The 27,336-nt window shown below is 40.6% G+C and overlaps 1 protein-coding gene across 8 annotated transcripts in view; it reads left to right on the top strand.

Moving 5' to 3' along the window:
* The window catches only part of GRIK1 (glutamate ionotropic receptor kainate type subunit 1), a 438,918-nt gene that overhangs the window by 280,859 nt on the left and 130,723 nt on the right, over nt 1-27,336 (top strand). For all 8 annotated transcript variants that reach the window (XM_065913539.1, XM_065913535.1, XM_065913533.1 and 5 more), the window contains one exon: nt 8,751-8,932. In XM_065913539.1, coding sequence (XP_065769611.1) covers nt 8,751-8,932 — 182 coding nt within the window. The remainder of the gene's footprint in view (nt 1-8,750; nt 8,933-27,336) is intronic.

Raw genomic sequence — 27,336 nt, 5'->3', positions numbered from 1 at the left:
AGAATCCGCCTGCAATGCAGGACACCTGGGTTCAATCCCTGGGTTGGGAAAATGCCCTGGAGAAGGGAAAGGCTACCCACTCCAGTATTCTGGCCTGGAGAATTCCATAGACTGTGAAGTCCATGGGTCGCAAAGAGTTAGACACAACGGAGCAACTTGCACTGCACTGATAAACCTTTATTTACAACAAATAAGGAAGCCAGTGTGGTTGGATTACAGTGAGAGGGAAGATGTGACTGTGTCACACTTGTGGGCCTTAAAGATCATGGAGGGCTTTGTAGATTATTGGAACAAGCTTCAGTTCCTCATGAAATGGGCAGCCATTGCAGTTTTCAGGAGAGGAGTGACATGATCAAATTTATATCATAAAAAGATCACGGTGGCCTTTGTATTAATAAAATGACATAGAGAGGCAAGCATAAAATCAGTGGTTCCTACAGAAATCAAGGCAAGAGATGAAAGTGATAGCAATAGAGGAGTGAGGAATGGTCAGATACTAGAAGTATTTGATGTTGAGCTAGCATAATGCTCTGAGGGAGTGTAGGCTGGATGAAAGAAATTGAGGAGTCAAAGATAACTAAGCTTTTCGGCCTGAGCCAAAGGATGGAGTTATCCTTTTTCTGAGATGTAAAAAGGTATACATGGACATAGTTTGGAGAAATAAGGATATCACGGCTTCAGTCAAAAATATGTTCTTTGATTTTGCAATGTCTAGTAGACCTCCTCACGGAGTTGAGGAGTAGGCAGTTAATATATGAATCTGGAGTTCAGGAATGTAGTGTACACTGGGATACAAACTCCAGGGTCCTCAGGATATTGACGAAACTAGATGAGGCCATCAGGTAAGTCAGTTCCATCCAGATATGTTCATAAAACATAATACTTAAGATTTTTTTTAAATCCATGGTTGCCTTAAGTCATTTTTTTCAACACATCAGAGCATGAAATTTATAAAATGCAGCCTACAATAAAGAAGCACTATCTGTCACTTACTTAAAACATAGTCTCAAAGTTTTATAATGAAGATTCATTTGAAATAATCTAACATATATAAAAATGTCAGTGATTGAAAGAAACACTAAATCCAGGTAGAAAACCCAAGAAAAATGAGGACCGCAAAAATTACAATAACTAAAGTCTCGAAGTGCTGACTGATTGCCGTGCACTATTCTAATTATTGAATGTAATTAACTCATTTAATATGCTCAACCGCCCTGTAAGTAAGTGCAATAGCTACCCTTTGGCTATATTTAAACAGTGACTTGGGTTTATTATGCCTATGATATTTTCCTTCATTTCCCCAAAGAAAATAGAAACATACTGTACAGAAGCAAGAACCTTGACAAAGGTCTAAAATTTGGACTTGAAGAAAATTAAACATTTTGACATAGGTGGTCAAGCCAAAAATGGACAATCAGTACCAAGTAAAGGAATAGCTGAATTTTTCACCTTAGCAATCATAATTTACATCTCTGTGTTGTTATGATCACCTGTGCTAGCCAAAACACTCTGCTACACACCCTCCTACAATCCTACCTGAAGTAGTTGGAGAATGGAAAATCCTGGGCACTCAGTACCAACAAAATAATATATTACAGTTCTTTTCCTTCTGCCCTTACTCTTTCTACCCTTTCTGTTTACCCACTCTAATCCTCTAACCAGAACCCATTCAAATTTTCAGATTTCTGCTCAGGAAACCAATCCTTAGATATTTCATGATGACATTATTTTTAGCTACCTTTGATATTAACCAGAACTCAGGACCAAAACGTACTGGTGGAGCTAACTAGCACATAGTTAAGTTAATCTCGAGTATTTTGACTAGATTCTTCTATGGGGCTCTCTTCCATTAAGAGACACAAATTTTCCTTTGGGCAGTCTTTAACCTTTTTTGATGACTTTTGAAAAACTGTATGTGTGAATATCTGCATTTAAAAGTGCTGTATTTCCCCCAAGTAATTCACTCACTTACCCATCTCCATTTCTCAGTCTGGTTTTTTCCTCCCCTCTGGAGAGTATATAGATCCCCTTAAGAATCCTATTAGATTTGGATATATTAATATACCAACATGTTTGTGAAATGCCATTTTGCATGTTGCCAAGTTCACATGAAGATGAAATTAATATTTAAAATGTGTGATCTTATCTTTGGGTCCCATCACATTCAATTTTTATGATATCAAATCCACTGATGTAGTACATATAAATGAACAGGGAATTGGATTAAGACTCCAGAAAACCTAGGTAGTTTTCTTTTGAACTGCTGCTCATTAAATATAACTGGAGCTGTCCAAAAATGGATTGAGCTGCAAAAAGTGAGGTAGAGAATTTCTCAAACTAATAGGTGTTCGGCAGCAGCTGTGTAGAGGGGATTCATGCATCAAGGAGGGGTTTGACCTTTAAGTCTCTTCCGATGCCTGGCATCTGTGACTCATTTTCAGGGCCACTTCAAACAATTAACCTCATTCTACCTCACTTTCCTTACTGTAAAATAGCACTGACACCTAACCACCGCAGAGGTATCTTCTGAGGTTTACTGAGCTATTTATAAGACATGTAGGATACTTCACAGGAAGGGGCAATGCAAATAGCAAAGTTTATTATTATTTAAGGAGAAGACAGGGGAATTTTTAAACTTCTCCTGGAAATAGCAGGTTCTTTTTTTCTCCTCCATATGCTCCACCTGTTCCCAGAGTCGATGTGCATGCAAATCAGCATTTTTCTGTGTCATGTCTGAGTGCACAGAGCAGATAGATGGCCCGAGAAAGTGTTTAGAATTGGCCACTTGGACGCTTTTGAAACTTATCTCTATGTGCAGAGCCCAGCTCAAACTCATAGGGAATAAACAGGCTCCTTGCTCTCAAGCAAACACTTTTCAAACTACAGGTGCAGTTTACCATCACTGCATTGCTGGAGGTGGGAGTGTAGGAAGGAGGCTCATGTTTTGTCTTTTTGTTGAGAAAGATTTGAACTTAGAGAAAAATAGCAGGAAATATACAGTGAACTCCTATACTTCCTACATCTAAGTTTAGCAGCAGTCATCATTTGCCCTGGGCTCCCCTGGTAGCTCAGATGGTAAAGCGTCTGCCTGCAATGTGGTAGACCTGGGCTTGATCCCTGGGTCGGGAAGATCCCCTGGAGAAGGAAATGGCAACCCACTCCAGTACTCTTGCCTGGAAAATTCCATGGACAGAGGAGCCTGGCAGGCTATAGTCCATGGGATCGCAAAGAGTCGGACATGACAGAGCAATTCCACTTCACCTCATCATTTGCCCACATTTGATTTAATACTCTATGAGTCTCCCAGGGCAAAAGCAGCAGCAATAACATGTAGTAGTGTTGTTGAACTATTTGAAAGTAAGTGGCAAATAGCATGACTATTTTACTTCTAGATAAACTAGTGTATATTTCCTAAGACCAAGGACCTTCCATTTTTATAACCACAGGACAATGACTGAACACAGGAAACTTAACACTGATACAATTTTTATACATCTGTATCAATATCAATATCAATACAGATATATGACATGCCAGTTTCCCTAATTATCCCAATTGCATTTCTAAAAAATTCAGGATCCCTCATTGCATTTATTTGTCGCGTCCTTTTAGTCTCCTTTGGTCTAAAGCAATTTGACTTTTCCTTGCCTTTCATGACTTTAACATTTTGGAAGAGTTCACACCAATTTTACCTTAGAATGTCCCCTAGTTGGGTTTGTTTAGTTGCCTCCATTTCTGCATTTTTAAGGTTTTTAAAGTGTCCCCGGGCTTCCTAGGTGGCTCAGTGGTAAAGAATCCTCCTGCAGTGCAGGAGACACCAATTCAACCCCTGGGTTAGGCAGATCCCCTGGAGAAGGAAATGGCAACCCACTCCAATATTCTTGCCTGGAAAATCCCACGGACAGACGAGCCTGGAAGGCTACAGTTCATGGGGTAGCAAAAGAGTCAGACAAGACAGAGTGACTAAACAATGACACTCTACTGCAGTGGGCTAGAAAACCCATCACCATTGCCAAGCGTGCCTGCACCCTTACCATTCTCTCCAACTGGACTCCAATCCTGGAAGCACTGGGGTGACTTGGGCAGGGCTGTCATCCACACAGAGGAGGACCATTAGCAAAATTAGGAAGTGAAGTCAAGTCAAGTCACGTCCAACTCTTTCCGACCCCATGGACTATACAATCCATGGAATTCTCCCAGCCTGAATACTGGAGTTGGTAGCTGTTCCCTTCTCCAGGGGATCTCGCCGAGCAAGGAATCAAACCCGGGTCTCCTGTATTGCAGGTGGCTTCTTTACCAACTGCGTTATCAGGGAAACCCAGCAAAATTAGGAGTAGTGTCCAAATCAATGGAGAAGGTGATGGCAACCCACTCCAGTACTCTTGCCTGGAAAACCCTGTGGACGGAGGAGCCTGGTAGGCTGCAGTCCATGGGGTCGCTAAGAGTCAGACACAACTGAACAACTTCACTTTCACTTTTCACTTTTCTGCATTGGAGAAGGAAATGGCAACCCACTTCGGTGTTCTCGCCTGGAGAATCCCAGGGACGGGTGGCCTGGTGGGCTGCTGTCTATGGGGTCGCACAGAGTCGGACACGACTGATGCAATTTAGCATCAGCAGCAGTAATCCAAATCAATTATCTTTCCCTGAAGTAATGACTAGTTTAAAAACAAGTTTTAACTTCTTTACAGTGAAATGTAAACCATTAATGGATTGCTGCAAAATGCAAACAAAAGCGAAGGCTTTCTTTACATTTTTGTCTCCTGTGAACTAAAAAAGCCTTTTGAATTGTAAATTCTGCTGTTTGTTAATGAGGGCAGAACGGTTGTTTTTTTCTTTTGTGAAAGCAAACAATTGCTTTGGCAGAGAAATGTAAACCTCCCCTACCTTACTCTTTATTCTTTCTACATCTTGGGTCTGTAATCTTTAAATCTGCTGATCCTCTCTTTCCTGAGGCAAATTCACCTGTATATGGACAAAATGAGTAAATTAGGGTTTAGTAGTAAGTTTCTCCAAAAGATAAATTTAGTCCAATTAAAAGCTAGTCTTTTGTACTGAGTTCTCCTTTCTCTTCCATTGGTATTCAAAACTTTCTTTTATGAAACAATTGTGAAAGCTTACAGTTAGTTTTTTGGAGGAGGAGGAAACCTGTTTATTAATGGATTCATTTGCCAAATAAAGGCTGAAGGTTTTATGTTAGTCTAAAGTTCTTTCTCTCTATTTATTTACACAGATATTTATTTATATAGTTAGTTAGTGATTCAGTCAGTTAAATATTTGATCTTAAATTTCATAGTCAGGAGGGGTGATTGATTTGGTGAAAAGAGCCCTGTATTGAGCAGTCAGAGGTGGACCTGGCTTTATGCCCTGGATCTGCCACCCAGCAGCCATACTCAACAAAAAAAAAAAACTGAGATCACGCCATTAGGTCCCATCACTTCATGTCAAATAGAAGGGGAAAAAGTGGAAGCAGGGACAGATTTTCTCTTCGTAAGCTCCAGAATCACTGCAGGTGATGACTGCAGCCATGAAATTAGAAGACAACTGCTTCTTGGAAGGAAGGCTATGACAAACCTAGATGGTGCATTAAAAAGTAAAGACATTACTTTGCCAACAAAGTCCTTATGGCCAAAGCTATGTTTTTCTCAGTAGTCATGTACAGATGTGAGAGTTAGACCATAGAGAAGACTGAGCGCCTAAGAATTGACGCTTTTGAATTGTGGTGCCGGAGAGGATTCTTGTGAGTCCCTTGGAAGCAGGGAGACCAAACCAGCCAATCCTAAAGGAAATCAACCCTGAATACTCATTGCAAGGACTGATGCTGAAGCTGAAGCTCTAGTACTTTGGCCACCTGATGCGAACAGCCAACTCATTAGAAAAGACCCTGATGCTGGGAAAGATTGAAGGCAAATGGAGAAGAGGGCAGCAGAGGATGAGATGGTTAGATTGCATCACTGACTCAGTGAACATGAGCTTTAGCAAACTCAGGGAGATAGTGGAGGACAGGGAAGCCTGGCATACTGCAGTCCATGAGGTTGCAAAGAGTTGGACAAGACAGTGACTGAATAATGAGCCTTAACACAACGTTGAACAAGCTGGTCCAGCCCCAATTAGCCTTGGGTCATAATTTATGAAATTACGTAATAAGAGATGTCCATGTACATCACAAGAGCTGATGGAATGAAATCCTTCTATGGGCTGTGAAGACCTTAAAGCAAGATGTGTTCATGTGTTTCCAACTCTTAGTGTGGTACTTGGCATACAGTGAACAGCCAGGAAATGTTTTCCTATAAACATGAATGAATGAAAAGAGAGAAAGGATTCAACTTTAAAGGCTCTTAATGTGTCTAAGTCATCAAGATAGGAAGATGCACTTCAAGACTGACATTCCATTTAGCAAAGAACAAAAGAGCAGCTCGTGGCAGCATATGAAATTAAATTCTTAAAATTTTTGCTCATTTTATTTAAAGGCCCACGTTGATCTCCCTTGTGGTCATGCTCAAATTAAAAAAAAAAAAAAAAAAAATCTGATTTTAAAGCAAGAGGACAATAGGGAAAAAAAAATTATGGGAGAGACTCACAAGCAGCCTAGAGTGAAAAAGAAAGGAGGGTGGGTACCTCTTTCAACTTTTTCCCCATCCCATCAAATAATCCAAAGTTATACCTGTTCCCTCAAGCATCAACAAATTTGTATTCGCAATGCATGATGGTGACATGGAAAGACTGAGAGCTGGACCCACAGGCAATTTGAATCCATGGCTCCTCCTATCTTTGTTACCATGAGTAGGTTACTTCATTGCTCTGAGCCTTGGTTTTTGTACTTAATGAGGATGATCACACTTTCTTCCTAGGGTTAGTGTGAAGACGGACAAATACACCAGTCAGCGTGCTCAGTTTTCTTCTACTAGCTGCCCGCCAGGTGCTCAGGGCAAGAGATTCTGGAAGTAAGAGGCCGAGTAACCCATCCGTGCCTGTGTGCTGGCGCTCAGTCGTGTCCGCTGTTTGCAAGCCCACAGATCGTATAGCACGTGGGTATAGCCCATGGCTCCTTTGTCCATGGGATTCTCCTGGCAAGAATACTGGACTGGTTTGCCACTTTCCCCTCCAAGGTATCTTCCCAACCCGGGGGTCTAACTGGCATCTCCTGGATCTCCTGCATTGCAGGCAGATTCTTTACCTACTGAACCATTGAGCCACTGAGGAAGTAGGTGAGCTAATTGGGAGCCTTCAATCACATCTGTACCTGGGATCCTTCAATCACACTGATTTGAAAAGAAGCAAGTTCCCAGGAAGTTAAAAAATTAAGAAGGATAATGACCACTAAATTTTGATATGATTTTACAACTCCTTCTTTCCTTGCCCTGGTTCATTGGACCCTCAAGAGTAACTTTCTCTCAAATTTACTGTACTTCAGAACCATACCTACCCAAGGTATGAGAGAACTCAAAACATCTTTGACACAAAAATGCAGCTTCTGGGGGAAAGGGTAAAAGTGAGAGTGTTAGTCACTCAGTCATGTCCGACTCTTTGTGACCCCATGGAGTGTAGCCTACCAGGCTCCTCTGTCCATGGGATTTCCCAGGCAAGAATACTGGAATGGGTTGCCACTTCCTTCTCCAGGGAATCTTCCCAACCCAGGGAAAGAACCTGGGTCTCCTACATTGCAGGCAGATTCTTATAAATAACTAAATTAAAAAAAAAAAAAAAAAAGATGTGCCTCATGTCCAGAGGTAGCTGGCATGTATATGCTGTATCTTGCATGGTGCATACCACGATTTCTATCTGAATAGTGACAAAACTTAACATTTCCTATTGATTACTTGAAGCTGACACATCCTGAAGGCACAGACTGTGTAATTAAAAAAAAATTCAATTTTCCAGTGGAGTCCTTGAGTAAGAGCCAACATCATGCAGTGTAAAAAATACCAGTTAACATTAGGGGAAATAAGACTAAGGTTTTATATAGCTGTTGGTCTTGCCTTAGTAAAACACTTCTGTTTAAAACAATGGTGCAGTTCACTGGATTCATTTTTGTGGTGAATTAAACATTCTTCCTCAAGTTAGTTTAGTCAGCTGTATACACTCCTATAACTACCAATAGTAGATTTTTTAAAGAATATGCTTCTGCCCTTATTATCATGATTTTTGAAATATTCAGTGGTCTTTTCTTTTAATCAAGAAAATATTTTCCCATTCAATGTTCAATTATATTAGAAAGAAAAAATAAGTCATTTATAAATATGGCAGGAACTGAAAGATGATATAAAACAGCCCAACCAATTAACTGCAAAACAGTATGTTATATATAAATATTTGATGAAAGTTTTGCAGAGGTTTATAGCCCCAAGAAATTCTAGTATTTTACTGTTTGTTTGTTTTTAAGCAAGCCGGTATATCCATTACCGCAAGCACCTTTGAAAACATCAAGCAAATTTTGTTTACAAAAGTTTTGCAGTTATTGACTTGATTTGCTAAAGATTTGTGGTAAAAGCTGGAGAGGACAATTGCATTCTGAAAAAAATTCAAAATCCTCTTGGGAAAATTGTGCTTCTAGCCACACATACCCACAAAAGGAAAATATAGCATGACCACCATAGAAAGAGGAATGATAAATGAGCAGTCAATAATGCAACCTTTAGGTAGGCAGCCTCTTGATACATTGGGGGAATGATATGAGTTTGACTCTAAATGGCAGTAAACAAATACTCTGGACAGAACAGTCTGTTGCCTGATTGAATGTCATTTTCTAGGTCTCATTCGCCTGCAAGAGCTCATCAAAGCTCCCTCCAGATATAATATTAAAATCAAAATCCGCCAGCTGCCCTCTGGGAATAAAGATGCTAAGCCGTTACTCAAGGAAATGAAGAAAGGCAAGGAGTTCTACGTGATATTTGATTGCTCACATGAAACAGCCGCTGAGATCCTTAAGCAGGTAAGAGGGGGAGGGAGGAAGAGAAAAGGAGGGAAATGTGCTCATTTCTCTTTCTCAAAAATGCCATCCGATATCACTGAGTGCGGTAAGGTAAAACTCCAGCAGTTCAGTCAGGCTGAAGATCACAGTGTTCAGAACCCTTTTAAAGAGCCGTTGGCCTCAGGCTTCTTTGAAACCAGCTGTCGGTATGTAATTACAGATGTGTGGTCCTGTGTCCTTCTTGAGAGATTAATAGATCCTGCCAGCAGACAATGAGATGAGTATCATTTCAAGGTGATTAAGCATTCCTTTTTTTTTTTATGTCTCAGAAACATGCCAAATTTTATTTATACAATGCCTGACTTGTCCTCATGGCAAGACCTCTTCTGTCAAACATGCAAGATTTCAAGTGCAGCGAAAAAGGGAAACAGGGACAAGTCACAGAAAAGATGCTTCTCTCCTCATTTGTTCCAGACCGTGAGCTGCCATGCATTGATCTCCATAGATAATGTGGGTGGAAACACTTGATAAATTGTGAAACCTTATATAAATGAAAGATGTTAGCAATGTTAAGAGTGATAACAACAGAGTAATACTTTCTGGGCATTTCAGGATGTATAACATTGGTCTTATGCCCAAGAAAGAAAGTTCAGAACTAAAATAAATAAATAAATAAACCTAGACTAGTGGCTCTCAGATCAGAGTGATTTCACCCTTCAGGGATTTCTATCGACGTCTGGAGACATTTCTGGTCGTCGTATCGGGGACAGTGGCACTCCACTGACAGCTAGTAATTAGACTCCAAGGATGCTGCTAAACACCCTACAAGGCACAAAAACCCCCACCCCTCCCCCATCCTCAACAAAGGACTATTTAGCCTAAAATGCCTTGAGAAACTCTAGCATAGACAACGGGAAAAGCAAGTTAGGTGTTTAAAATAGAAGCATCCCACATATATTTGTTAATATAGATATTTTGCTTTTCTCTTTATCACTTACTTCACTCTCTAAGACAGTCTCCAGGTCTACAAATGACCCAACTTTGTTCCTTTTTATGGTTGAGTAATGTTCCATTGTATATACGTACCACGTCTTCTTTATCCATTCAATTTAAGATTGAACATAGCCCTGGCTATTGTAAATAGTGCTACAGTGAGCGTCGGGAGGGGATATATATACATATAGCTGATTCATGTTGTACAGCGCAAACTGACTCAGCATTGTAAAGCAACTCTGCCTCAACAAATGCTAACAAAATAATAATAATAAAATAGAAGCATTAATAAGAGTCAGGGAATTGAATTGGAGAAAAGTAGGCAAAAATAGCCAGGTTATAGTTGCATGACCTAATCGGTGACTTTGTGTTTTTCAAGTGGTCACTGTCAGCGAAGGCAATGTTTTTATCTAAAATGGCACAAGGTGTTATTGCACTCTCCAGGCTTCCCAGGTGGCTCAGATGGTAAAGAATCTGCCTGCAATTCAGGAGACCGGGGTTCCATCCCTGGGTGGGGAAGATCCCCTGAACAAGGAAATAGCTACCCACTCCAGTAACTTTGCCTGGAGAATTCCACGGACAGAGGAGCCTGGCAGGCTACAGTCCATGGAGTCAGACAATCAGACATGACTGAGTAACTAACACTTATTTACTTACTTACTAGTTTAAAAGGTATTGGGTGAGCTGTGTGGTTGACTGGTAATGCGCACTGATTTCACAAGTAGACCAACCCTTCCATGCAGATGCAGAGCTTTTGGTTTCTGAGTAACTTGGAAGAGATCTCTTGGCACAGCCGTCCTGCTTGACTCTCCAGTTTTATATCTAATACCTGAAGGGCATTTCTTGGAAACCATCGAGTCACAGGATGCATTTAAAATTGCCACTGAAAACAATCGTAGACATCATCAAAGCTAATCCTCTCACTTTATAAGAGGTAACATGATTTTCCAGAGTGACCCAGCCAGGAACTAGAACTCAGCCTCCTGTATCCCACCTGCTGGTTTTTCTGCTGTGACACGCTTCTACTCCAGTGAGGCAGACAAGCCGTTACTTACTTCTAAACTATAGTTCCATTAACATGTCTTTGGATATTATAGGTACCTTTCAGTAAAGAAAGCAAGCATATTGCAGTGATGTCAGTGCTGAAAGGTGAATAAATATAATCAGCTGCCCTTTATCCCAAAGCTTCATTCGAGAATTTTAATGTGGTCATTAAAGTGTATAATGGAGTGTGGACCAGAACTGAGAAAAACACCCAGATTTTATGCAGAGCCCTCAAAATGCAAAGAAGCATCCTCTCCCAAGAGTCTTTTATAACTGAAGCCAGGAACTTCTGTTACATTTAAGGGGATGATTTGCTGATGAGGCTTCTCTTGGTTAGAAATCTATTTGGCTCACATAACTGGTCATATCTCTCCCAAAGGGCAGGCTTGGAACAGGCAAGAGAAACGCCTGGTGGTCATGTAAGGGGCTGCTAGCTTCTTCTCTATTTGCTAAATGTGGATATAAATTTCCTTTGATACAAGTGATTCTTTCCTTGCAGCATAGAGGTTACATCATTCAAAGGAAAATTTTAAAATGAAAATAAAAACACAGAAAATCATCCAAGATAAGCCCTCTCAAGGACTGTCTGGTAGGGTCAAGGAAAAATAGGATCAGTTCAGTTCTGCCCAAGCCATTGACCCAAACACTTCTTTCGCCATCCTCTCTTATCATGTTTTATCTTGCACTTGCTTTCCTTACTTGTCTGAATGGTACAACTGGCTGTGGATCTGAGGGAAAGTGATTCAAGAGACTGTTCATCCCCTCTTTATTCTAGACCAAAGGCCTGAAAAGATTGGGCAGGGAGGGGAACCTTTTAAAAAGGTTCCAACATGAAACTCTTATCTTACTGCATTGGGTAGAAGTATTACCCATTTTTGAAATCAAAGCAAAGGACCCAGGTTGGTTGGATGCGCTTCATTTGAACCTCCAAGAGGCTGTTATGGTTTGAAGTGAAGTGAAGAGAAGTTGCTCAGTCATGTCTGACTCTTTGCGACCCCATGGACTGTAGGGTAGCCTGGTAGCAGGCTCCTCTGTCCATGGGCTTTCCCAGGCAAGAATGCTGGAGTGGATTGCCATTTCCTTCTCCAGGAGATCTTCCCAATCCAGGGATTGAATTTGGGTCTCCTGTATTGTAGGCAGAAGCTTTACTGTCTGAGCCACCAGGAACTTATGTCTTGAAAAGTTATAAAGAAGGCATTAGGACCTTCTATTCTGATCAAAGTGGGGCACTCTGTGTGAATGGATACTCTATGTGATTCAGTTGAACTTGCTCCATTAGTCCTGGGCAACTACATAAAGAAGATTTTTCTGAGACCTTTCCTGCATGTCTGTGGAGTATCTCTAGGGAGTCTGAGGGTTCAGGAGTCTAGGGTCCTATTCCAGCCACCACTTAACCTATCTCTTTCTCCTGAGGGAAAGAAAGGAAGGAGAGAGACTCATGTCTTTTCACCGAGATGCCAAAGATGGTATCTGACACCCTGCATGTCATCTCGTGTCATCTCAGCTTGTTGTTATCGTTGTTTAGTCACTAAGTCATGTCCAACCCTTTGAGACTCCATAGGCTGCGGCATGCCAGGTTTCCCTGTCCTTCTCTATCTCCCAAAGTTTGCTCAATTTCATGTCCATTGAGTCGGTGATGCCATCCAGCCATCTCCTCCTCTGCCATACCCTTCTCTTCCTGCCCTCAATCTTTCCCAGCATCAGGGCCTTTTCCAATGAGTAGACTCACTGCATCAGTTGGTCAAGGTATTGGAGATTCAGCCTCAGCATCAGTCCTTCCAGTGAATATTCGGGGTTGATTTCCTTTAGGATGGACTGCTTTTTCCTGGTTTATGACAGTTTATCCTGAGGCAAATCTGGTATTCTCACTTCAGAGTTGACAACACTGATGCTCAGATAGGTTACATGCTTCATACAAGGTCACTCCCTGGACTGCCAGGCTGGGTCTCCAGACCATCTGATCTCAGAAGTTGTGAGTTGATTTTGCCATAAAAGGCCCCCATTTCAAAATGGAGAAGCCTTGCATTCTGAACTAGGCTTCCAGCACTGTCTGGGGAAAACACACCCACTTACTGCTCTTCTCCTTTAGATGAAATGAGTATTGTCAGCTTTTACTTCTGTGGTGACTACAATCTCTGCTGAAAAAATTTTCTCTGCCAGGTCAACTTGGCTTTCTTCTCATGCACATTTCTCATTATTTTTCGGTACTTCCCTACACCTTCATCATATTTTACCACTTTTCAATGATTCTTTAGAGAAGAGAAATCCAATGCACTTTAAGAAAGATATTTGACATTTATCTAAAAGTAAAAACTGGGAGAAAGTCTATAGTTATTCTTGGGCATGCTAATCACTTCAGCAAAGTAATTATTTCTATTCATATTGAACAAGTAGTATATGATGAGAATCTGAAAAGTTATTTCCCCAAAATTAGTTAGAAATTCAAATGTCAAGACTTGATTAGGCTACGGAGGAGCAGGGCTCCCATGTGAACACACTGTCTTTGTGAATTTCTGCAGTCTGAGAGTGGCCCCAACAAGCGTCAACACACACTTAGGGCCCGTCAGGCCACTAAGGGTCTTCTTTACCCCCTGCCCCCCCACCACCTCCCAGCAGCCATCCTGTTGCTTTCAGAAGATGCTGAGCACCACTTAATCCACCTTTAATGTCAAAATCCCAGGTCACCAGCTCCTCCTGACTTCCACCTTCCCCAGTCTTTCTCCTCCCCATGACTCCTCACTGTCCACCACATTTTCACCTCCACTCGTTCCCATTGAGTGTGCTTCTACCAAGAGAGTAGCTGATGGCAGATAAATTTAAAGATGAGGCACAATGTAGGGACTCTGGGTAGGGAATTCCAAACACGTGTCTAGTGCCATGCTGGGTGATAAGCAACTTTCTCCTTTCATAAACATTATAGCCTTTGATAAAACTGGTACTACCTTTTTTTTCTTTTTGGAAATAAAAATTGAAGCTCGGGGACAGTATTAATTTTATCAACCGAACATGCTTTTAATGCAAACTCCTGTGACCTATGTAAGGTAACTCACCCTCCCCCCTCTAGCCTCTTGGACTCCAATACCCTATTTCAGGGACACTCTGCCTGGATGTGTAACATGGCTCTTTCCCTCCTGTAGGACTTTTGCACTTGCTGTTGCTGACACATTTTTCTAAAGTCAGCCTCACCTAAGTCATTGTGATTACTCAGTGGGAGATAAAGAAGAAAGAACTCATTCTTTTTTTTTTTTTAATATTTATTTATTTGGCTGCAACAGGTCTTAGTTGTGACAGGCAGGACCTTTTGTTGCAGTGCACGGATTCTCTAGCCATATTATTTGGGCTCAGCAGTTGCAACCTGCAGGCTGAGTTGCTACACAGCTTGTGGGATTTTAGTTCCCCCACCAGGCTTTCCAGGTGGCTCAGTGGGTAAAGGATCAGTCTGCTATACAGGAGACATGTAAGACATGGGTTTGATCCCCAGGTCGGGAAGATCCCCTTGAGGAAGAGATGGCAACCCACTCCAGTATTCTTGCCTGGAGAATCCGATGGACAAAGGAACCTGATGAGCTACAGTCCATGGGGTCTCAGACTCAGACATGACTGAAGCAACTTAGCACACCAGGGATCGAGCTCACATCCCCCGCCTTGCAAGGCAGATCACCAGGGAAGTCCCAAAGGAAATCTTTTCTAGCTCCTTGTGACCTTGCACTCTACTTAGTTGCTTTGTAACTCTAATAAAAATCTATAATCAATGAAAGACATTGATCCATTTGTTATCCGTATCCCCTACTATGCTCTTCTTATAAGAGGATAGACTCCTTCTTTGTCTTGTTCTCCCAAATCCCCAATACCAATTACATTATTTAACACATAATAAGGGCTCAATACGTTTCTATAGAATGAATAAATAAAACGCATGTTCCAAGAACTGTGCTTGAGGCTCTTCATAAATAATCTTTCTTCTAACCTCACTCAGTATGCTGAACTCTCAGCTCTGCCAGGCACAGTGAACAAGTCCTCTGTGCCTCAGTTTCCTCAAAAGGAAGGTTTCATTCAGCCCCAAAGTCCTGTATTATTAACTGTGATATGTTTCAGCTAATAAAATGCATTTCACGACCTGAAAATAAATGTGCCTCTTTGGAGAAGAGCAGAGTTGTTTTCAAACCCTGTAATAGGATTGAGAAAGCAAGTCACTATTTCAAGCATAGTAGCAGGAACTTAATGGTCCTCTGATGGTGAGGGAGGGGACGCAATGCTGCTCCATCCAGCTGGGATACTGCTTTAGGGCTGGACCGATTTTCTGAGCCAGAGAGTGGCCACTGGGTGAATGAGAACATACTGTTTCTGACTCAGGAAACCTGCTCTCTTGTTAACATGAGCAAGTACATCAGAGGGGAGATGTTTTCTCCCCTTACAACACTCGTGGCAATGAGCATTAAGCTATAATTGAGCCATTAGTCTCCATAAAACATTTTAGTACCAAAATATTTTGTAGAATTATATTGCATTTTCTCCCGTCAACATTTGTGTGCTTTTGTTGCTATATTTTTCCTTTTGTTTCAATTAACATAAAAATGAGGCCAGGCAGAAAATGCATTTTTTTTTAAATGCCCAGCTTCCCTCTGCTAGGAAGTGCAATGGCAATGCTGATTAATCAAATAATTTTGTGTGTTGATTTTTTTTCCTCATACAAGCTATGCCTAACAGCTGTGACTAAGGCAAGAGGAAGTAGTTCGATGGGTATGACTTCATGTTTTAGATGGGTTTCATGTCACGTTTTCACAGGACAGAAACACCATCAGTCTTCATGTCTTAGGACAGAAGACATCAAATTAATCAGTATACACTGTGCCATGCTGAGAAGTTGCACACCTGTGTTTGGAACTTATATCCGCTAAATCAGATCCCCAAGTCCATTATTTCTAGTCACAGAACACATAGACTAAGTCAAAGATCAGAGAAGCTACCTTTTACTCAGCACGTATCGTGTGCCAGGTACTGTGCTAAGCAGGTTAAATTAATCATTCATTCAATTTGTGTGAGAAAATTCTGCATACAAGAAGCTGACAGAGCTCAGAGAGTTTCATAACTTACCCAAAGTCACAGAACTAGCTAGTGGCTAGGCTGAGATATGAAACTTGTCTCAGGATTTAAAAGGAAAAGAAAGTATCCTATTCTGCTGCTGTTGTGTACATCAAGATGTCAAATGATTCTCCAAGTAATGGCACCTGGAACACATTTTAATTAAGCTTTCTGCTTCTTGAATGCAGTCATTTCCCTTGATTCTCAAACATCCAATCATTTCTAGTTTACACAAGGCCGCAGGAAATGCTGTTTCTATTGAAGCCCAGTAGTGAACATTGTAGGCACACGGTAGAGCAAATTTTTCTTTCATCCAACACCTATTTGTCAAGCACTGATTGAAGATGATAAAGATACAACAGCAAAAACAATAACAAAATCCCAAATGTTTGCCACTTTAAGGCAAAAAGAGAACTTGAAACTGAATGTCACAAGAGTTTAGCTATCCATTGCCAATATACTGGTTGGAGACCACGAAGCTAATTTCCAAAGTGGTAAGGGACTATGGCTAGAGTCTTGGACTGAAAATCATGAGGTGCAAATTCTTGTCTTCTCCTAACAGGAGAAAATAGACACCATTTATTGGGTAGACATTGTGTGTCAGAATAGGCTATGTATTGACTAAAATGACATCTTTTTACTGTCTCAAAATATCCCATGTGACAGATGAGAAAAATGAGGTTACAGAGCTAGGGCTAGAATTTCAAACCAGGGTCTAAAGTGCCATTGATCTGAATTTCTTAGACTGTTTTAATGTTCTACTCTGAACGAGTCTGTTTATTCCTCTCAACGCAGTTAGCTAATCTGTAAAAAAAGGATTGTTGGATTCTGTTCTAATTGTTGCTAATCTTCCCTTCGGCTCTGAGCTTCCATGCGTACAAGTGAGCAAGAATCCTCTTACTAGTGTCTAGACATAAAGAACTTGCACATGGCCTTGTACTTAGTTGACTTTCAAAGAAATGGGGAAAAAAAAAAAAAGAAATGGGGAAATAAGCAGTTCATTCTTTTTTAAGGTTTTTTAGAGTGCTTCAGTAGTCTTTGAGATACTTAATTGTTAATAAGTTCATTACTTTGATAAATTCTGACAATGTAATAGTGATGAATCTCAATTTATACTAACTAGATGATAATTTGTAGTATGTTATATAATTATTTTGGCAGCACATTCCTATCCTAATTATCTTTCTCTTGGGCTGATATTAAAATCTATTTACAGTTCCTGAGCACATAGTTAGTTTGGGTTGTAAGGAACAGTCACAGATATGAGTGTGTTATTAAATATACACAAGAATTAATTGAGCTCTATGAATAATCAATGATTTCCTGAAGCAGTTTGCAATTTGTTTATATTCTTAGTGTACAAGATGCCCTTTTGAAAATTCTCTAAAATCTTCAATGAGTAGATTTGGGAAAGGACTTAGATTTGTTTCAATCTGAACTGAGAGGTAATAAAAATCACATATATGCATCAGAAAATACTCAAATGCTTAATTCCAGCTATATCAAAATTTGGCTGTAATAGGCAATAAGAGAAATTATGTTTGCAATGGAATTGGAGGCAATTTAAAAGGAATCATATAAACAGTTTGAACACTGTATCAAAGCATGTCTTAAACCCAAGTAGAATCAATGAACCTCAGTTCAGTTCAGTTGCTCTGTCATATCCGACTCTTTGCGACCCCATGAATCCCAGCACACCAGGCCGCCCTGTCCATCATCAACTCCCGGAGTTTACGCAAACTCATGCCCATCGAGTCAGTGATGCCATCCAGCCATCTCATCCTCTGTCGCCCCCTTCTCCTCTTGCCCCCAATCCCTCCCAGCATCAGGGTCTTTTCCAATGAGTCAACTCTTAGCATGAGGTGACCAAAGTACTGGAGTTTCAGCCTCAGCATCAGTCCTTTCAATGAACACTCAGGACTGATCTCTGTTAGGATGGACTGGTTGGATCTCCTTGCAGTCCAAGGGACTCTCAAGAGTCTTCTCCAACACCACAGTTCAAAAGTATCAATTTTTCAGCACTCAGCTTTCTTCACAGTCTAACTCTCACATCCATACATGACCACTGGAAAAACCATAGCCTTGACCAGACAAACCTTTGTTGGCAAAGTTATGTCTCTGCTTTTTAATATACTATCTAGGTTGGTCGTAACTTTCCTTCCAAGGAGTAAGCATCTTTTTAATTTCATGGCTGCAGTCACCATCCACAGTGATTTTGGAGCCCCAAAAAATAAAGTCAGCCACTATTTCCACTGTCTCCCCATCTATTTCCCATGAGGTGATGGGACCAGATGCCATGATCTTAGTTTTCTGAATGTTGAGCTTTAAGCCAACTTTTTCACTCTCCTCTTTCACTTTCATCAAGAGGCTTTTTAGTTCCTCTTCACTTTCTACCGTAAGGGTTGTGTCATCTGCATATCTGAGGTTATTGATATTTCTCCTGACAATCTTGATTCTAGCTTGTGCTTCTTCCAGCCCTGTGTTTCTCATGATGTACTCTGCATATAAGTTAAATAAGCAGGGTGACAATATACAGCCTTGACATACTCCTTTTCCTGTTTGGAACTAGTCTGTTGTTCCATGTCCAGTTCTAATTGCTGCTTCCTGACCTGTATACAGGTTTCTCAAGAGGTAGGTCAGGTGGTCTGGTATCCCCATCTCTTTCAGAATTTTCCACAGTTTATTGTGATGCACACGGTCGAAGGCTTTGGCGTAGTCAATAAAGCAGAAATAGATGTTTTTCTGGAACTCTCTTGCTTTTTCGATGATCCAGCAGATATTGGCAATTTGATCTCTGGTTCCTCTGCCTTTTCTCAAACCAGCTGGAACATCTGGAAGTTCTCGGTTCACGTATTGCTGAATCCTGGCTTGGAGAATTTTGAGCATTACTTCACTAGCGTGTAAGATGAGTGCAATTGTGCAGTAGTTTGAACATTCTTTGGGATTGCCTTTCCTAGGGATTGGAATGAAAATGAACCTTTTCCCATCCTGTGGCCACTGCTGAGTTTTCCAAATTTGCAGGCATATTGAGTGCAGCACTTTCACAGCATCATCTTTCAGGATTTGAAATAGCTCAACTGGAATTCCATCACCTCCACTAGCTTTGTTCATAGTGATGCTTTCTAAGGCCCACTTGACTTCACATTCCAAGATGTCTGGCTCTAGGTCAGTGATCACACCATTGTGATTATCTGAATCGTGAAGATCTTTTTTTTACAGTTCTTCTGTGTATTCTTGCCACCTCTTCTTAATATCTTCTGCTTCTGTTAGGTCCATACCATTTCTGTCCTTTATCGAACCCATCTTTGCCTGAAATGTTCCCTTGATGTCTCTAATTTTCTCGAAGCGATCTCTAGTCTTTTCCATTCTGTTGTTTTCCTCTATTTTTTTGCATCGATCACTGAGGAAGGCTTTCTTATCTCTCCTGGCTATCCTTTGGAACTCTACATTCAAATGGGAATGTCTTTCCTTTTCTCCTTTGTTTTTTGCTTCTCTTCTTTTCACAGCTATTTGTAAGGCCTCCTCACACAATCATCTTGCTTTTTTGCATTTCTTTTCCATGGGGATAGTCTTGATCCCTGTCTCCTGTACAATGTCACGAACCTCCGTCCGTAGTTCATCAGGCAGTCTATCTATCAGATCTAGTCCCTTAAATCTATTTCTCACTTCCACTGTATAGTCATAAGGGATTTGATTTAGGTCATACCTGAATGGTCTAATAGTTTTCCCTACTTTCTGCAGTGTAAGTCTGAATTTGGCAATAAGGAGTTCATGATCTGACCCACAGTCAGCTCCCAGTCTTGTTTTTGCTGACTGTATAGAGCTTCTCCATCTTTGGCTGCAAAGGATATAATCAATCTGATTTCGGTGTTGACAATCTGGTGATGTTCATGTATACAGTCTTCTCTTGTGTTATTGGAAGAGGGTGTTTGCTATGACCAGTGTATTCTCTTGGCAAAACTCTATTAGCCTTTGCCCTGCTTCATTCCGTACTCCAAGGCCAAATTTGCCTGTTACTCCAGGTGTTTCTTCACTTCCTACTTTTGCATTCCAGTCCCCTATAATGAAAAGGACATCTTTTTTGGGTGTTAATTCTAAAAGGTTTGTAGGTCTTCATAGAACCATTCAACTTCAGCTTCTTCAGTGTTACTGGTTGGGGCATAGGCTTGGATTACCTTGATATTGAATGGTTTGCCTTGGAAATGAACAGAGATCCTTCTGTTGTTTTTGAGATTGCATCCAAGTACTGCATTTCAGACTCTTTTGTTGACCATGATGGCTACTCCATTTCTTCTAAGGGATTCCTGCCCACAGTAGTAGATATAATGGTCACAGGACCACAGTCGTGTCTAACTCAATGAATCTAAGCTATGCCTTGTGGGGCCACCCAAGACGGTCAGGTATTGGTGGAGAGGTCTGACAGAATGTGGTCCACTGGAGAAGGGAATGGCAAACTACTTCAGTATTCTTGCCTTGAGAACCCCATGAACAGTATGAGAAAGCAAAATGATAGGATACTGAAAGAGGAACGCCCCAGGTCAGTAGGTGCCCAATATGCTACTGGAGATCAGAGGAGAAATAACTCCAGAAAGAATGAAGGGATGGAGCCAAAGCAAAAACAATAACCAGTTATGGATGTAACTGGTGATAGAAGCAAGGTCCAATGCTGTAAGGAGCAATATTGCATAGGAACCTGGAATGTTAGGTCCATGAATTAAGGCAAATTGGAAGTGGTCAAACAGGAGATGGGAAGAGTGAATGTTGACATTCTAGGAATCAATGAACCAAAATGGACTGGAATGGGTGAATTTAACTCAGGTGACCATTATATCTACTAATGTGGGCAGGAATCCCTTAGAAGAAATGGAGTAGCCATCATGGTCAACAAATGAACCTCAGCTCTATTTAAAATTTTAAGGATGTCTGTGTCCCTCAGCATGCCTTTCTCAGAGGAAAGGATCCATAGCTTCTATCAGATTCCGTAAAGAGGCCTGAATACTGAGGTAGGTTAGAAATCACTTGGTTCTGTTAACCACATCTGCGTTTTCAACCGTTCATAAATGCAAAGTGAAAGTGAAGTCGCTCAGTCGTGTCTGACTCTTTGTGACCCCATGGACTGTAGCCTACCAGGCTCCTCCATCCATGGAATTTTCCAAGCAAGAGTATTGGAGTGGATTGCCATTTCCTTCTCCAGAGGATCTTCCTGACCTAGGGATCAAACCCAGGTCTCCCATTTTGCAGGCAGACTTTACTGTCTGAGCCACCAGGGAAGCTACCAGAATCATAAATACAAAATTCAAAATCATAAAGACAAGATTCTACCAAAAAGATCCCTCCACCCTACTTTCCCCATGACTGTTAGTCATGTTTCTTTGGTTTTTTTTTTTTTTTTTTTTTTTTGTCTTAAGGGTGATCCTGTAAGATGTAAATGTCACCATTTACTCAGCTAACACATATTGTATGTTTTCAATGTGCTGAAGACTGTGCTGGGGTAAAGGGGGAGAATAAAATACTTGGGATTGACACATAAACACTACTGATACTATGTATAAAATAGATAGATAGTGAGAACCTACTGTAAGCTCACTTAGTGACTGAACAAGAGAAACTAACACAACATTGTAAAGCAACTATACTCCAATAAAAATTCATTAAAAAAAGAGAGGATGAGATGTCCGAGAGATAATATATATATAACATATACTGCATATTATATATATATATATATATATATCAGGTATACACCTGACATCAACACAACATTGCGAATCAACTATACTTCAATTAAAAATGAATTTAAAAAAAATGGAAAATTCCAGTGTATCAGATGAGGTTGTTTAGTAGCAGACTTAGTGACTTGCTATTTGCTTTATCTGTAAAATGGGAATGTCACAACACATAACTCATGTTGTTTTGAGAACAGTTAAATGTGACAATGCCTTAAAGGCATTAAGCGGTTCATCACTGACACATGAAATATTTCACATGTTACAGATAATCATCATCGGTATTATTAGGGGTAGGGTATCTAGACAAAACTATAAGAGTATTCAGTGCTTCCCAATCCTAATTCTAGCCCTGTCGCCTCCCCCACCACATCACAGTAGTGGTTCCCAAACCTTCCTTCAGCCCAAATGACTGCTTCGTGATCTCATGAAGATCCCATCTGATGTCATTCAATCTCCATGCCAAACTTAACAGATTATATCTTCCTCCAACCAACCTGTTTCTCCTCTGGTCCCTGTCTTGGTGACTAGAAATACCATTCAATTACTCAAGCCAGAAACCTGGGATTCTCCTTGACTCTCCCTCACCTTTCCAATTTACTAGTTACTGAATGCTGAAGATTCTGCCTTCTAAATATGTTTCATATTCTACCTCCTTTTCTCCATCACTTTCATCTTCTTCCTCCTGTACTAGAACAATTGATCCCTTGGTCACAAGTCTCCCCCCCCTTTCTTTTACTCCATCCAGCCTCCTTGTAACCTTAAAAAGTGTTCATTTTAGATAAAATATCTGATCTTATCCCTCTCATGTTTGAAATTCTGGAGTACTCTCTCCCACCCCCTTACTGACTTAAGCACAAAGGCCACATTGTTTAGCATGTCATGCAAAGTCCCCCATACCTTGTGTACATTACCATTATAACAAGTACGCAAGAGATCAAACCAGTCAATACTAAAGGAGATCAACCCTGATTATTCATTGGAAGGCCTGATGCTGAAGCTGAAGCTCCAATACTTTGGCCACCTGATGTGACAAGCTGACTCTTTGGAAAAGACCCTGATGCTGGGAAAGACTGAAGGCAGGAGAAGGGGGCGACAGAGGATGAGATGGTTGGATGGCATCACTGACTCAATGGACATGAGCAAGCTCCGGGAGATGATGAAGGATAGGGGAGCCTAAGAGCTGCAGTCCATGGGGTCACAAAGAGTCAGACATGACTTAGCGACCAAACAACAACAACACAAAAATATTATTGTATGTATTACACAATTTTAACAATTTCATTACTCTTCCTTTTACAAACTCCCCTTTCTTGATGAGGGCTGATTACATTAAAGAGATTAAAGTTCCTGATAGATTGCTAAAGGGATTTAAAATTAGGATCAGATTAATTCTAATGTGTAAAGAGATGTTGGGGTAGAAGAGCCATGTAGGTCTGAATTCCTGACAGTAGGAGGAAAAGTTAGTAAGGCTCCTCATAGTACCTGCAACATCACCCATGGTACAGCCTTTTAGAGTGGAGTACAGCTCTTTGAACAAGGATCAGTGGGCAACTTATTGAACTTTCTTGGCTTGATGGATTCATTCCTTAAGACAAAGATCCTATTCCTGTCCTTCTACCTTTGCTCTCCCCAAGGACCGTAGGCTTTTATTTGGGTTCTAGAAGTCCAGAAAGACTTTGTGCAAATCACTGACTTTGTGCCCACATTGACCTCCTATTATAAATAGAGCATAAAAAGTTCAGGATTGAAATCATACTTGGGTTCAAATACTATAACCATGATCTGTCCTTCAAATCTGTAAATTGAGGATAACACTTCCTTCCCAATAGCAGATAAAGAACGTATTATGGCAGTGGACATGTGAAGTGAAATAAAGTGAAAGATTTGGTTGCTCAGTCATGTCCGACTCTTTGTGACCCCATAGACTGTAGCCCTCCAGGCTCCTCTCTCTTTGGAATCCTCCAGGCAATGATGCTGGAGTGGGTAAGCCGTTCCATTCTCCAGGAAATCTTCCTGACCCAAGGATCAAACCTGGGTCTCCTGCACTGCAGGCAGATTCTTTACCGTCTGAACCACCAGGGAAGCCCTACCAAATAGTAGGTTTGATCATTATTGTTACTGCTTTAAAATATGCTTGGTTGATATAAATGAGTGAGTCTCAGCTCTGGCTATATGTAAGTATCACCTGGAGAGTATCAGTATCACAGATATTAATGCCTAGACCATACCTTAGACCAAATAAATCAGAATATTTAGTGATGGGGTACAGGCATTGGTGTTTTCTACAAAGTTCTTTGGAGAGTCTAGTGCACTGAAAAACACTGATATAAATAATTATTTTCTAAGTCTGATAGCTATTAGATAAATTTACAAAATAAAGTCATTCAAAAAGCCAAAAAAGCAGAGAAACAGGACCCAGATCGTAACTTTTGTATGCTACAAAGATATCATGAGACCAAGAAGATCATCATTTAGTGATTTCATGACTATTTCTCCCTCAAAATGTTACCCTCAGGCAAATTTGAGGTATAGTTTTTATTACCACCATTAAGAAAGAAACTTATTGTGAAAAGATTGCAATGTATGCAGCATATTCTCTGTTAACTTTCCAGCTTCTAGATTCATTCAGCTCTTTTTTTAAAAAATGGAATATAATTGCTTTACAGTGTTGTTAGTTTCTGCTATATAATGAAGTGAATCAGCTGCATGTTCTTTGCTGTTAAAACCTTTTCTTCTGCTCTGGTCCTCTTACACATCAGATTTCCACCAACTTCCCCCAAATGTTGCAAAGAGTTTATCCTTTGGGTTCATGTAATCCTCTAAAAGTTTTACTCTTTCTTATTTGCCAGGTTGCCTATTTCATTTTGGAAGGGGGAATCTTTTTTTCCCCCTGCTCCTGTTGTCAGCAGCATATACCCCTTAAATTACATAATCTTTTCTTTCTGCATATGGATGATGCCATGTGACTCTTCTAGCAGGATTCCCTTCTGAAGCTAAACTAAACCCCGTGGTCTCGAATTCACTTATTAATATCTATTAGTATCAGCTTCCTTTCTTCTTCTGACCATACCCCTGGAAAGGGAAGCTTATATAGTACTTAAGACTGAAAGACACTCCCAAATAGTACAGGCATTCCATTCACCAACACTTGGTGGAATATCTCTGACTTTCTTTGTTTTCACTTGGAGGCAGGGGGGAAGTGGCCTGGATTTATAAATCACTTGGCATGATCTCCCAGTGGAAGGAAACCCCAGAGTCTCTCTGTGGTTAGCTTGTATCTGTGTACATGCATGTGGTTAGAATATGAATGTGAGTGGAGGGGCACAGAGAAATTTAGAAAGTTTTCAACTTCAAACAAGTCATTTTTCCTTTTAATACATGCTCTTGATATCAACACACCAAAATTGTGCAATCTCAGAGGCCATAAAGATGAACAAATGAGGTGTGTTGATTTCCCATTGCTGTGCTAGCAACAAATGATCACAAATGAAGTGGCTTAAAACAAGGCAAATTTATTCTCCAACAGTTCTGGATGTCAGATGTCTAAAATCTAGGTGTTGACAGGGCTATATCCCTTTTGAAGGATTGGGGAAAAATCTAATTCCCTGCCTTTTCCAGTTCTAGATGTTGTCTTCATCTCTTGGCTTGTGATCCCACATCACATTGCCTTGTATCCCCTCTGTTTCCATCTTCCCATCACTTCTCTGCCTTCTGAACATCAGCTTCCATATATAAGAACCCTTGTGACTACACTGGGCCCATCTGAATAAACCAGGGTTGTCATTGCTGTTTGGTTGCTAAGTCCTGTCCTTCTCTTTGCAACTCCATGGACTACCAAGTGCCAGGCTTTCCTGTCCTTCACTTTCTCCCAGTGTTTGCTCAAACTCATGTCCATTGAGTCAGTGATGCCATCCAGCCATCTCATCCTCTGTCATCCCCTTCTCCTCCTGCCTTCAATCTTTCTCAGCATCAGGATCTTTTCCAATGAGTTAGCTCTTGGCATCATGTGGCCAAAGTTTTGGAGCTTCAGCTGAAGGGATTGAACCCTGATCTCCCACATTTCAGGTGGATTCTTTACCATCAGAACCACAAGGGAAGCCCTAACCCAGAATATCTCCCATAAATTAAGATCTTTAATCACATCCTCAAAGTTCTTTTGTCATGTAAAGTAACACATTAACAGATTCTGGAAACTAGGATGTGGTCATGTGTAATGGGCCATTATCCAGCCTACTCTTTAAGGAGATGGGTGCTTTTCTGTATATCAGGGTTTTCAGGGATCCAGTGCTATTTTTCTTCCATTCCTCTGTTCCCTTTGTGGATATGTCATAGTCAGTTAGTGTTGTATGAATGTTAGTCTCTCAGTCGTGTCTGACTCTTTGCAACCCCATGGACCACCAGGTTTCTCTGTCCACGGGATTTACCAGGCAAGAGTACTAGAGTGGGATGCTATTTCCTTATCCAGGCAATATTCCCAACCCAAGGATTGAACTCGGGCCTCTTGCACTGCAGGCAGATTCTCTACCATCTGAGCCACCAGGGAAGCATTAATATGAGTGTCTTTTCCTTTTTGTATCAATAAAAACCGATCTAAGGCCCTACTTATACCTAGCTGGTTCTACTGATGACCAATGTTAAAAATTGTGTTATCCAAGGTGCATTCTGCTCAGAGGATAGTGTAATTGCAGCCAGAAGTACTATAGTTGGCAGTGAGAAAGAGCTACACCCTAGAGATCAAGGCTTCTTCTCAAAATTGCTTCTCTGAGGCTTGATATTATTCAACTGTTTCCTGAAGATGATTCTTATGCTGAAATAACTTATTTCTATCTTGGGGTAAAGCAATTATTTTAGCCACATCATATGTCACACATTTGGAAGCTGTTCATTTGAAATTATTGACTAGAAACCATGTCTGATGGTTTAGAATTTATCCTGATATTGAGAAGGTTATAAAAGGAGCAATACAGTTTAGATTAGTCAATATAAACTTCAAAGACACCTATTTTTCAATGAAAAGATGCAGTAATAAAAGCCCTTATAAATATTACAAGAATCCCTCAAAATTGCTGAGGAGCACTTCAGGTTCCATTTCAAGGTTCTGCTAGTATGGTAGCAACATTATGCCAATTATCTGTGACATATGAATTGCTTTTAGCAATAAATGCTGAGAGTTTGTGAGTTTCTGTCTTCATATCTCTGCATTGCCTTCTGGAAAATAATTCAGTTGAAGATGCAACATAGGCATCTTAAGATAACAGAACACATTATGGAAAGATTTTTACCCAGAGACTTTCTAAGTGTCTTATAGACCAAGTCTCTCACCAATCACAGGAATTTGACCCCCAAAAACTATCTTCACCTAGACTTGAATGAAGGCTGTCAAGACAATCTAAAATGTGGCCTCAGGCTGTATGTGATAACATTTACTGATCTAAATCCAAGAGGTAGTCTTTTTGAAGAACAATAGAGCTAGATCAAGAAGAGTCAGTGCTATTGTGAACAAAGTCTTGAGGTTCAATTGTAAAAACTCCAGAGAGCAGCTGGGCCAGGGTGGTACCATCATAGTTATTGGACAAG

Source organism: Muntiacus reevesi, chromosome 21 (genome assembly GCF_963930625.1).
Source record: "Muntiacus reevesi chromosome 21, mMunRee1.1, whole genome shotgun sequence".
NCBI lineage: Eukaryota > Metazoa > Chordata > Mammalia > Artiodactyla > Cervidae > Muntiacus > Muntiacus reevesi.
The sequence above is the reverse complement of the archived record's forward strand: the minus strand, read 5'-3'. Positions and strand labels throughout refer to the sequence as shown.